The sequence below is a fragment of the Mauremys mutica genome, chromosome 1 (genome assembly GCF_020497125.1).
Source record: "Mauremys mutica isolate MM-2020 ecotype Southern chromosome 1, ASM2049712v1, whole genome shotgun sequence".
In the NCBI taxonomy this organism is placed as follows: Eukaryota; Metazoa; Chordata; order Testudines; family Geoemydidae; genus Mauremys; species Mauremys mutica.
In genome coordinates, this window is record NC_059072.1 from 207840397 (window position 1) to 207853751 (window position 13355).

Here is a 13355-nt window from a genome sequence, read left to right on the forward strand (position 1 = left end):
CAGTGGGCGTGTGGGGGCAGGGGGAGTGTGGTGGCGGGCGCGGCCCCTTTAAATGGCGCTGGCGGCCGCTGCCGGCTCACTCCGGCTCTGGGCTGGCGGATGTAAAAGCGTTTAGGTGTCTGCGCCGATCGCCTGACTCTGCCGCCTGGGCTCGGCCGCTCCGCTCTCCCGTGTGCGCCCGGCGGCGGCGGCTCGGCGCTGCCCGGGGACGGGAGGGTCCGGCCCCGGCCGGCCGCGTGCAGCTGCGGCTCCGGGGGCAGGGCAGGGCAGGGCGCGGCGCGCGGGCGGGCGGCATGGAGGCGGCGGAGGAGGCGGAGGCGCGGTGCCGGGTGCTCTCGATCCAGAGCCATGTCGTGCGCGGCTACGTGGGCAACAAGGCGGCGAGCTTCCCGCTGCAGGTGAGCGGCGCCGGGCGGGCGGGCGGGGACCCTGCAGCACCCAGCGGCCCGGGCGGCGGCGGGGATCGCCCCTTCCCCGGGCCGGAGCTGGGCGCTGCGGGAGGAGGCGGGCCGGGCTCGGTGCTTTCCAGCTGCCCGGCGGGTGCGGCGCTGGTGCCCGGGCAGGGAAGGGTCCGGAGTGTGTGCGCCGGGCTGTGTGTGTGTGTGTGTGTGTGTGTGTGTGTGTGTGTGTGTGTGTGTGTGTGTGTGTGTGAGTGAGAGAGAGACACACAGGACTCTCCTTGATCGGCGGTGACGGTGTCCGCTGTCTATTGACACAATTTGCCAAGGCAGTGTATTTCTTCGGGTAAGGTAAACCAAGCCAAGCTGTTCTGTGTTAATACAGACTGGCTAAGTGTCACAAAACAGGTACATTTCAGTAGCCAGCAATTCCTTGTGCTTGTGAGAAGTGGTTTAAAACAGGATGCTTCTTTATTTGATAACTATACAAGCTTCAATAGTATATACTATGTCACGTATTAGAGGGTAGCCGTGTTAGTCTGTATCTACAAAAACAACAAGGAGTCTGGTGGCACCTTAAAGACTAACAGATTTATTTGGGCATCAGCTTTTGTGGGTAAAAATCCCCACTTCTTCAGATGCAATAGTATACTGAGTGCTATACAAATTTTTAATCTTGTAAATGGGGCTTGGCTTTTAAAAAAATGCACGGAGTTAAATACTGTGGTTGTTGGATTTAAAAAGGGATTGGAAATGTTTTTGATTATATTTGTTTTTTAAATAATGCTTAGTGCTTTATATTTCCAAAGCATATTACAAACACTGACTACCCTATTTTAGAAAGTGTACTTAGTCAGATATCATGTTTCATGCTCTCATCTCATTACTGCTGGGTCAGGGAGCTATGGCCACCCCATGTAGAGCACTACACATAGTCATATGCATTATGGGTTTTCTCACCTTGGTTAGTATCCTGTATTGGCCACTGATGGAGGCGGGAAGCCAGATTTGATGGACCAGTATTATCTGATGAGCTACGTGGCAAATTCTATTACTTGTGTAACTATAATCCACAATAAAACAAATGTAAGCATAATGAAGCCATAAGGACATTGTAACCAGGAGAATGAACATAGTCAGAGTTTGGGCAGAATAATGTAAGGAATAATATTTCTTTAATTATACATATGGGGGGAGGTGGGGCTACAGTTGTCTGGTGATAACTTTTGCCTTGTGGCTTAAGTGCAGGCCTGGGAGTTGAATACCTGGGTTCTAGCCCCACAATATCAGACTTCATTTATGTCTTTGACAAGTCACTTAACCTCTGTGTATGTCAGTTTTTTCATCACTAAAATGGGAATATAACCCATAACAACCTCATGACTCCCTTGAGGCAAACTTTAATGCTTGCAAAGTGCTTTTGGATGGAAAGCACTGAAGTATTTTTAATTTAAAAAATACCTACTGAAGTAGCAGTGGATGCTATTTACAGAAATCACACAGTACAATGTAAGTTTTTAAAATTCCTTGGTGCATGGCATATGATAAACTATTGCTGGAAGGAACTATTACACCTGTGGGCTAATCGCAGAACAATAACAAGAATTCTTTGTGGCAAACCGCTAATAAATATGCCTATCATCATACACCTCTACCCCGATATAACGTGACTCGATATAACACGAATTCGGATATAACACGGTAAAGCAGCGCTCCGGGGGAGCAGGGCTGCGTGCTCCGGCGGATCAAAGCAAGTTTGATATAACGCAGTAAGATTTTTTTTGGCTCCCGAGGACAGCGTTATATCGGGGTAGAGGTGTATTTGAAGGCTGTGCAAACCCAGACTGATGGAACACTAAGGGAGGAAAGCAAATTGCTATAGTGATGTTTGAGTATCTTATTAGTCATCAGAACTGTGAGATGGAATTATCTTAAGAATCCTTTATTTAATAAGGGGACAGTGTTAGGCTTGGGGATTTGTTCTGTACCCTTTGTGCTCCCTTCAATTGTGCCCCCTTTAAATTCCCGCCCCCCCTCCAATTTTTTCCCCTCTTGTCTTGTATCAGCTGAATCAAGGAGGGTTAAATGTGGCTCCTTACAGCAGAGTTGATGAGTTCTGTAGTGTGGCAAGCCGATATGTCTACAGATTGAGGAAGAGGTTTTTTTTTTTGTTTTTTTTTAAATAAACTCAGTAAAGGACAGAAAGTACTGCCAGCCCAGTGACATAACTCAAACTTGGATGGATTTTTATATTGGAAGGGTGAAATACTATTAATCCGCTAGGCTGGCTAAGTATGGCTATTTTTAGACTACCTCCATTTTTTGGCATGTAGTGTCTAGCTCTGTCTTCAGTGAAAATGTTGCATCTAGTTATATTTTTACATTTTTATTGAAAACTTGTCAATGGATCGACTGAAAACCTGGTCTAAGTGCTGACAGCAGGTTGGATCTGCATATAACAGGTCTCACCACAGTCTAAGTTTTTTGGATCTCCTTTGTTAAACTCTGTTTTCTTACTCCACTGACTTTCTTACATAAGGTACTTGTAATGAGTTTTCCAGCTTGTGTACTCTTCTACCTTCAGAAAAGTATGCACAAAGACTATAAAACAATTGCTGTTAGACTATTCCAGGCTTTCACATATAAAAGGATCATTATAATTGGAGATGGCTGTCAAGAAATCTTGACATTGTGTGGTCAGAAATGGATCTTATTTCTGCTTAGCCTCCTACAGCACCTAACAGCTTTGTTATACTAACTTTTATTACTAATCTCTTCTGGCTAAAAGAGAGAAAAAGAGAGGTTTGGTAAATGGAAACTAAAGGAAGCTCCTGAAAGACCATTAGTCATCACTCTTTCAAAAGTTTGAGGGAGGATACTACCTTTGAAAAAAGAAATCAGTGAAGAAAGTTGATTAATTTACCAGCATTTAGGCCTAGCTGTACAAATTATGCCACCATAAAGGAATTTACTATTTTGTAATAATGATGTACAACTTTGAAGTTCTAACCAGCTATAGATTTACTATTAAATGCTACCCTACTTTTCTTTCCTCTTCTGAATGAAGGACAATAGCAAAAACTGACCAAAACGTACAGACTATCAGTCATAAGAGAAAACAAACACAGCAAGATTCAGACAATTAATAGTGTTTGGTGAGCAGTACATCAAGTCACAAACCACATAAAGAAATATACCCAATTCTAATACACAATTGCACCCATGTAGAAAATAAGCTTTTTAACACTCAGCAAAATAAACTTGTTCTAGCCACGGTGAGGAGGAGAAGGGAAAAAACACTGGGTGGCTTGAATACTGCCTTTGTGACACTGCCAAGCAATTCATTTCTCAAACTTTGCAAGTACTCTAGCCTCTGAACTATAAATCATGGTTGCCAAAGGCAGGCACCTTTGTTGTTGTTTTTGCTCACCCTGCTACAAGTATGGACTGCTCTGTCATCTTTACTGCGGATTAGTTTTGATTTTTGAATAGTTTTCATATCCTGTTATCAGAAGTGAAACATCAGTGAAAGTCAGAATGTTGGCGCACTATTCAGTTCTGATTCAGAATAATGTAGCCTGGAGAGGTTCCACAGCTCAGGAAGACCACTTACTTCTGCCGTCAAAGAGCTACCATGATAGAACAGAAGTTACCTCCACAGCTTCTACACCCGGTCAGAGGAGATAGTCATTTTCTGACATCTGTTCTGACAGTGGCGCACAAACATTATCCTCTAGTAAGAATGGTTTTTTTTGCTTTCCCCAACATGAAGAGGTCACATCCTCATGGGATCTGGAGTCAGTCATTCAGTTTTCTGATTTTTTTTTTAAGAGCAGCCCTCCAAACGTGATGGATTTCAGTGAACCATCTACAAAGCTAGCAAATGGAGTAGAAGGTATAGATATTCTTTCCTTTACTCTGTTCACAGTTGCTCCAAGTGGCAAGGGAGTCACAGCTGAATTCACGTCAACATTCAAGGGTGAATTAAAGTAGGGATCGGCAACCTTTCAGAAGTAGTGTGCCGAGTCTTCATTTATTCACTTTAATTTAAGGTTTTGCCTGCCAAGAATACATTTTAACATTTTTAGAAGGTCTCTTTCTATAAGTCTATATTATATAACTAAACTATTGTTGTATGTAAAGTAAATAAGGTTTTTAAAATGTTTAAGAAGCTTCATTTAAAATTAAATTAAAATGCAGATCTTATCAGTTTAGTGTGATCCTTGCCCTTGCTTTTCCTTGCTGAGTTTTCCAATGTCTGGCACATATTTGGATACTTTAAGCTGCACACAGGCTTCTGAGTGATCAGTTGTTCTCTGTCCCTCTCGGAGCCAGTTGACAGATTTCATGTGTGAAAATACCTGTTCGCACAGGTATGTGGATCCAAATACTGAAGCATTACAAATGCAATTTTCTTCAAACAGTTAAATTTCACTGGCAAGGACGTCCGGCAGATCAGAATAGAGGCTCCATGAGCTCTCTCGGTAGCTTCAAGTGCACTCCGCAGATCCACAAACTTTGATGCCCACAATTCTGAGCTTTTTAACTGAATGAGCTGGATTTTGAAATCTTCAACACCCATCTACTGAAATACAGACAAATCCAAGTCGCTTTCGTTGAACTTTTCAGGTTTAATTAGAAAAGGAAGCTTTGGCCCAAATCGCTGGAAGTCTTGAAATCTGTCAGAAAATTCTGATTCCAGTTCTTGCATGTACATTCTAATCTCAATGTCAAACGCAGTGTGCTGTTCCACATGGCATGATAGTGATGTAAGCAGCAAATCAGGACTTAAAAATATCCCAGTACAGTGGCTCTGGAACAATTTTTTAAGGTGGGGGTGCTAAGCTGTGGCAGTGTGCCACAGCTGGGGGTGGCTGCAGAGCCCTGGGCCGGTGGCTGGGACCCCAGGCTGGCAGTGGGCTGAGCGGGGTTGGCAGATGGAACCCAGTGGGCCACAGCTGGGGGTGGCTGCAGAGCCCTGGGCCGGCGGCTGGTACCCCAGGCCAGCAGCGGAGCCCCCGGGACCGGTGGCCAGGACCCAGGCAGTGTGAGTGCCACTGAAAATCAACTAGTGTGCTGCAGGTTGTCTACCCCTGAATTAAAGCTTACAAGACATCAGCTAGATCAGTATAAGAATTTCAGTTTAATTAAATAATATTTTATTGACATGACAAACTATACCAGTGTTGCCAAAATGTAAAGGCTCCTGTGGTAGTGGTCAGAGGTAAGAACAGTCTGCCAAGACTGGGCTTTCACAGTGTTTGAGGGTTTACCATACTATCAATAGGTATCCATTCTTGATCCATTAACGTAGGTTGCTACATTGCATCATGCCTCTCTCTCCTGGAGGTGGACACATTTTGTTTACCAGATCTCATGTTTTCCCAACATTAACCTTGCTCCACCAACCTCAAATCTGCTCTTCATATGGCAGAACAAACTAGAGCAGGCCTTTCTATCATGCCTCTTCAGTTGAAGGATTCCAAAGAACATGAGTGAAGCGTGTTCATAAAGCGATGCAAAAAATCTCCACTGATTCTGATCTCCTGATTCTCTCTGGTTAAGCGAAACGGCTCAAAAAAAATAGGGCAGATCTTCACCTTGAAGTCAGTGAAGCTATACCAATTTACACCAGCTGAGGCTCTGGGCTTAGTCATCACCTGACTCTGAATGAAAAGTAGATGAACATGATCACAAAGTCTTCATAGAACGCAAAGCAGATGATAGCCTGCAAACACTTGCCATGGAGTGTTAAAGGTAGCAAAGTTTTTCCTTGGAGATGCAACATCCTAGATAAAGTAACTATATGTTGCACCCCTTTTCCAGCCCTTTCTCTGTCATTTTTGGTGGTAAGAACAAGACAACCTCTGTGCCTTTCTATAAATCTGTACATCACCTAGCATATTTGACTACTGTAATGGGTCAAAACAAAAGCAAACTCTGCAACTGTTTTGCCAAGCACAAAGATTAGCGTTAGAGATTGGTTCAGACCAAAACTTCAGATCTGAACACCCACAAACTCAAGGGAAGTTCATACCTATACTTAAAGATTGTGGCTTGGGCCCATTTCTAAATAACACAGAAATGTCCATTTTTGAGGGTTCATTTGTTTTCTTACCTCTTTCAGACTTCTGGGGGACCGGAAATATTACTCCCCCATCTTTTTTTTTTAAGTATATGGAAAAAATCACTGAAAGAGCTAAGAAGAATGAGCATCACCTGTCTTCGTTATCAGGGCTGGCTCCAGCTTTTTTGCCACCCCAAGCAACGAAAGGAAAAGGGGGGGAAAAAAAGGTTGAGCTCCCGCCGAAGAAGAAGAGACTGAGTGAAGGAGTCGCCGCCGAATTGGCACCAAAGACTAATCCAGATGTGCTTGATCAGCCGCCAAAGTGTCGCCGAAGACCCGGACATGCTGCCCCAATACCTGATAGAGTGCTACCCCTTTCTGTTGGCCATCCCAGACACCTGCTTCCTTCGCTGGTGCCTGGAGCCGGCCCTGTTAATTCTTGCTCCACAGCTCATTCCATTCAGTGGAGAAGCCTACATTGAACAGATTTCAAAAGATCTTTTGTTCCACATTAGGGAGGTTTTTCTCACCTAAATTATAACCCACCATGAACAATCTCATAATCTAGATCAAAGTGTTGGTGTTTTGTCAATGCTTTTAGCTCCCTCCTATAGATAGCTGCTTTAATAGAGTCAAGGTGTGAACTCAGAGGAGATTTCCCCCATATTTAAGGGGAGTGAGGATGGGAGGAAATAATCATGTGAACTCAACATTATCAAAAGTGAAGTAAGGATGGAAAATTCAGTTTAAAACCGTGTTTGAAATATTGGCCAACACTAACTTGCAGGTGATTAGGTGGCTCTTTGGTATTGGAATATAAAGTCAGTCACACTTCTAGGTTACAGGTCTGAATGCAAACTATTCTGGCAGGTACCAAATATTACTCTGATGGCCTATGTGAAGATAGGCCAGAAAAGTACAAGCTATTCCTACAAGAGACTTGTCCACATCTCAAAAGCCATCTTGTTGAAAAGAAAAATCAGAGGTCAAAGACTGAACATAAATAATGAACTGTTCTTTCACGTGCTCAGATACCAGAGTGATGGGTACCGTATATGAACCCTGGATATAACTCAAATCATAGACACAGTTTCTTTAGGTCAAGGTTAGGATACTTCAGAGCAGATGCAGCAGGTCAACTGCTTTGCTGTGGTTAGAAAAGGACTTCAGTCTCCAAAGTTATCAGTACTACACATTTCAGTGGCACTAGTTTTGTTTTAACTTTTAGAAATGTGGGGATGCTTCAAGGGAAGAGCATACACATGGTAAAAAGTTAAATTATGGTGGGAAAATAACCTATGTTTCCACGAGCCATCAGCGGAACGTAGTATTGCATAAACCATGAAAACCATGACAGCCCATCATAAAGGGTAAATGACCTTTACTGCATGAAAACATATATGTATGTACAATGGAGACTCTGCAGGTCGATGTCCTTTCCATATTACAAATCTGGCAGCACTGAATTTTTTTACTAGCACAGTCGTGCAGACTGTGTGAATGTGAATTAGCTCTGTTAAGACCACTTTTAGAAAGCATTCAAGGCTATCTTGAGAAAAACTTTTTAAAAAGGCAGTTCAACAAAATTACCACCCCCACCCCCATGCACACCACCACAATGGTGTTAGCAGAAACTGTTATTTAAAAGTTTAACAAGGAAAAATGCATAATGCAGATGAGGATCTCATGGGAATCATTCCTCTCCACACTTTTACGTGGGGGCGGGGGGAAATCAAGATATGGGGACCTTTCACCCATGGTTTATTAGCAAATCTGCCATGTCTCAAAGTACATACGTTCAAATAACATAAACAAGTGTAATTTATCTCTGGATGGGTCTAAAGGTTATTAGCATATCTTTCCTAGCTGTAATTCATTCAGTACAGTAGAAGCCTATTGCAGACACAATCGTGCTATACAAAATGCTGTAGTTTTATTTGTTTTTGTTTTTTTAAACAGGTCTGATCCTTTAATATTTGTAAACTATGCTTCCATATATAGCAAGTGAATAGTGTACAATTAACAGAAGTACAGTAGTCTGTTTCAACAAGCCAGCCTTCCTGAATGTTTTACCTTTTAATGCAGTAGATTTTTGGTAGAGAAAAGGATCTGTTAAAAGAACAGACGTTAATTTAAAAAACATTTGTTGCAGATCTTGCTTAAGTGAACAGCAAAGTCTTAACAAGTATTAGTTTCAATAGGCTCCCCCTAAAGCAAGCAAGCCGCAAGTACATGAGCCTGTTTTTTGCAGCATTTTCTGAACTCTATGGTTTCCTCTTAGGACACACACAGTCTATTTATTTTTTTTTATAATCTGGATGAGTACAGAGTGATGCACATTCTTCAAACAAATTAAAATATAGTCGCCCTGTGATTTCTCTCCAGATAAAAAACCCCGCAGTCATGGGGAGGTGAACAGAAGAGATTAAGAACCCAGAGAACAGCGCATACTCACTGATTTTGCTTTTAACGTAACTATGTTTGGCACATGGTGTTAAATGCCTTTGGGCTGGTCTGCAGTGTTGCACTACTAGAGTGGTAGTAACAATGGAGGGTGTGCTAGTGTAGACAAGGCAAAGACATTTTTACCACAACGTTGTCTAATTTGCAACAGTGGTGAAAACACTATGTTGGCCCGTCTGCATTAGTGAGGCTGCACTGGTGATAAAGAGAAACTCCACAACCCAACACCACACACACTTTGCATTTAACTCTTTCATAAAAAGTAAAATCCAAGGGATCAAGTTCCTCTCTTTGTAAATCCCATTGTGTCTGCAGCACTCCTGTATTGTGCCCTTTCATATTCCAGGCATATAAAGATCTAGTATTATCCTTCATGCTACTTCATCCTTCACTACTTCATGCTTTAAATTTGAGCTTCTGATTTTCCAAGTAACAATGAACACTCTACTTAAAACCTCTTTGGACAGAGGTCTGACTTTTATCTGCTAATGCCTAAGATGACTAAAACAGAGTTTAGATGGGGGGAAAAACATTTTTTCAGTTTAACTTGTGTCTTTGCCAGGTGTATAGTAAGTAAGTTTCATGGCTTCCCCTGTATTGGTAGTTATTCAGTTATTTCCCGCACACAAACAGGGGGGAAGGGGAAAAGACAGCAGGAAGGGTTGGTGGGAGTAATTATTTTAAAATGGGAAAATGTGATTGTAAACTCAAACTAACAGGAGAGCTCAGGGATAGGTGCGGAGCCTGAGGTGACTGCCCTTGATTAGACCTCAAGTTCAGTGTCCTTTGGTTGAAGCCACATAACAGCTCAGTGAGAGAGGTGAGTATTTCACTCCTTTTACGCTCGGGTGAGCTGAGGCATGGATTGCTTAAAGTCACAAGCAGGCCGGTGTTAGAGCTGGGAATAGAACTTGTAAGTCTTGACTATTGCTACTCCCTTCATAATTTGGTAGTCAAGTGAACTGAGGTCTACAGTATGTTAGAATAACCAACTCTCACTTGTGGCCTGTTCCCGCTCCCATTGTAGTCAGTGGAAACAGAATCAGGCCTTTGGTTATTCAAACAGTAGCTTACCAAACACAGCTGAGTAGCTGTCTATCTTAAAGTTTTGTATTGGCACCCATCACCTCAGTATCTGAGCACCTCCCATTGGCAAAGCAAGGTCTCTGCCTAGCGGCCTTCATGAAGTATTTGGCTGTTCTCCTTTTTCTGGTTTTAAGAGTCTCCCTCCTTGATGTAGGTTTGGCATTGTGTTTTATACTGCTCTCTTTTAGAGAGCTGAAATCTCAGAAACTATAGTGGGTTAGGGTGTGATCCATTTATCACTCCTCTGCCAGGGAGAAGAGTGACTAAGTTAGATATTCTCAACGGGACAGTCTTTCTTAAAGAACAGACCCACCCAGAGCACTTTGACTTGTGAAAAAGAACAGTGCTAAGGATCATACCAATAGTAAGACACACAGACAGTTACATACCCAAACATTCATAAGAGCAGTATGCTTTTAAAAAGAACCCAGAGATTTATAATTTGTATGGATGTTTTATACATAAAGTGATAATTGTTTGTTAATACTTTTTCTTTCCCATGCTATCGAATACATAGAAATAGGCCAGCGCCATGAAGTTTGAGCTGAACATTCAGATCTGATGCTCTGGCGAAGGCCCATCTCTGCTAATATGTGCTTGTAAATTTAGTTGCATAGTATTGCGCATGACTCTAGTTAGCTATAGTCATGGATCAATTTGTGGAATTCTTTGATGTGAGTGGAAGCAGCAAGAAGACCTCAGATCTGTGGCCTGAGGCAAATAGCATGTCATAATGTCTAGCAGTTTATAATGCAAACCACAAAATAAATAAGCTGAGTCTGCTCCCTGTAGAGTTAACAGAAAAACTCCTATTTGCTAGGCTGGGAGCAGAGTCCAATCCCTCACTTGCAGAGGAAGGAAAAATACATTCCCTGGCTGGGAAGCTTAAATTTAGAGATGTACCTTTAGAGATGAGGAACAGGGTGGCTTTTGTTTTGTTTGCTTTGAATGGGAGTGAGGGGGGAAGTAGATGCTGAGATTCCTTGCCTTCCCATTCCCCTAATCAATGCCTGTACAATTCAATCATTTAATACCATACCAAATGTATGCCCAAACAGAGATTAATGAAGAAGTTATGATAAAAACTTCTGTATCAATCCAACGAACAATGACATAGAACTGAACTGTATGACGCAGGTAGAGAAGCTGACTGCTGTGTGCGTCATCCAGACACAGGAGGATGGTGGTTGTTTTTTTTGAGAAAAATACGTAGCACGGGATGAGAGAAGTTGCTAGTGTGCTGAAAGAAATGGCTTACAAGGAAATCTGATAGAGGCGTGCACCGTGTGTTCTTGAATTGAATAATATTAGTCTGTCAGAAGAGAAATATAAAATGGAATGATTTGATCATATTCGTGCTGTGACTTGAAGGTTGATTTGAAGAAACATTTTAAAAAATGCATTAGCCTTCCCTTGAATTTGGCTGTTTATTAGAGATGTTCACTTATGTTGTGCGCTTTCTCAGAGAAAAGCAGAGAACTAGAAACCAACTGAGAGCAAATTCACTATGCCTCAAGAGAAGCTGCTGTAGTCTTTCCTTCTTTGACAGCCATTATATTACAGTCAGGTCAGCCAATCCACAGCAAGCTGAAAAAATTGCAATTCTCCGTCAGGAGAGAGAGGCTTTGTTCTTACATTAGCCTTCAGTATGTCTTGTGCAGTGTAAAACAGAGAGAGTTGTTTGTGAAACCTGAAAATGAGTGTGCCTGCACACATCCACAAATATTTTAGTATGTTTTTATACCCAGTGACTATAGTCACATGATTGGAGCAGAGTGACTTGGAATTTACTGCTGGGACCAATTCTTGGCTTGGCCACTGATTTGTTTGGTACCCTGCAGATAATTCATCTTTCCCCATGTGCAGGTGGCTTTTGCCACCCCTTCTGTGGAACCATTGGGGGACGGATAGTCTAGTATGCTCCATGCCAGAGCCCTTGTAACTACAGCAATTATCGCTGCTTCTCAGTCTCCTTTAAGATGCCATACTATTTTATGACAGCTAGCAATTGCTCCTGAACAGTGCAGATAGCTCATATAGCTTGTCTTAATCAAAATAACCTTGCCTTGGCAGTGCTCCAGAGAGCAAATAAGTGTGTTTTTTGTCTTTAACTAATGCTATAGATTTTATTAAATGAGTGCAAAAGTCTGTGTGGATGTTCTTATTTCAATTTAAACCGGGCTTATTTCAGTAAGTCAATTAGAAATTGGTCTAAGCTAAACTGAAATAAGCTACTCTTAAACCTAAGGGTATGGCTACACTTACAAATCTGCAGCGCTGGTAGTTGCAGCGCTGGTCATCCAGCTGTGCAGGGCCAGCGCTGGTGTGTGGCCACACTCACAGCTACCAGCGCTGGTGTGTGGCAGCATTTGCAGCGCTGTTGGGAGTGATGCATTATGGGCAGCTATCCCAGCGTTCAAGTGGCAGCAACGTGCTTTTCAAAAGAGGAGGGTGGGGTGGGGCGTAGTGTGACAGGGAGCGGGCGAGAGAGAGAGAGTGGATTTTTGGAGCCAACACTGTGTGTTAGCTTCCTGACTTGAAAAATCAGAACATGTTCCCGATCCCTTACCCTTAACTCTTAACTGCAAACAGCCTGCAGCCAACGGACTCCCTCTCTCCCCTCTGCCCCGTTTCTGTCAAGCAAACACTCACTCCCTGCCTGCCTCATTATCTCATTTGATTGTTCACAGCCATTGATCACAGCAAACAGGAGCTGTGTTTGTAGATAAGCAGCTCCGGGATCTACGGAGCTCGGAGTTCACAACAAAACAAAGAGAGGCTGCATAACAAAACAAAGAGAGTAATTTATAAAAGCATTCTGGGATATCTGCTAATACCCTGGAGGCCAATAACAGCGCTGGTGTGTGGCCACACTTGATGACCAGCGCTGCAGCACCAGCGCTGCAATCTTTATTCCCCATGCTGAGCCAGGTGTACGGCCAGCGCTGCAGCCAGGGAGTTGCAGCGCTGGATGTGCCCTGCAGGTGTGGACACTTACTAATTGCAGCGCTGGAAAGCCTCCACCAGCACTGCAACTCGCAAGTGTAGCCATACCCTAAGTGAGTGTTTGCACAGGGAGTTGTGCCAGTTTAACTAAGTGGGTTTTAAGTTAAAATGGTGCAGTTTCTCCTGTCGAACATTCTCACATAGGCTTAGGTAAGAGTTCAGATGGCATTGAAATTGGGCAGCTGATCTTACTTGTGACACTGGCAAGCTGCTTAATCTGTTTGCCTGCTCTGGTTTAACCATCTATAAAATAAGTATAACATGGGTTATGTACTAAATGGCACTGAGTAGTGTGAAGTTTACATAATACGGTACGTATAAAGCATTCTGCACTA

The 13355-nt window shown here is 42.8% G+C and overlaps 1 protein-coding gene across 4 annotated transcripts in view; it reads left to right on the plus strand.

Annotated features, from left to right (window-relative positions):
• Nucleotides 1-13355, plus strand: part of PDXK (pyridoxal kinase) — a 105809-nt gene that overhangs the window by 16487 nt on the left and 75967 nt on the right. Inside the window, exon 1 of one of the 4 annotated variants that reach the window (XM_045002604.1) lies at nt 277-398. The exons of the other annotated variants lie outside the window; for them this stretch is intronic. Coding sequence (XP_044858539.1) covers nt 294-398 — 105 coding nt within the window. The 5' untranslated portion in view covers nt 277-293. Of the gene's footprint in view, nt 1-276; nt 399-13355 lie in introns of those variants that run through there. 4 annotated transcript variants of the gene reach the window in all.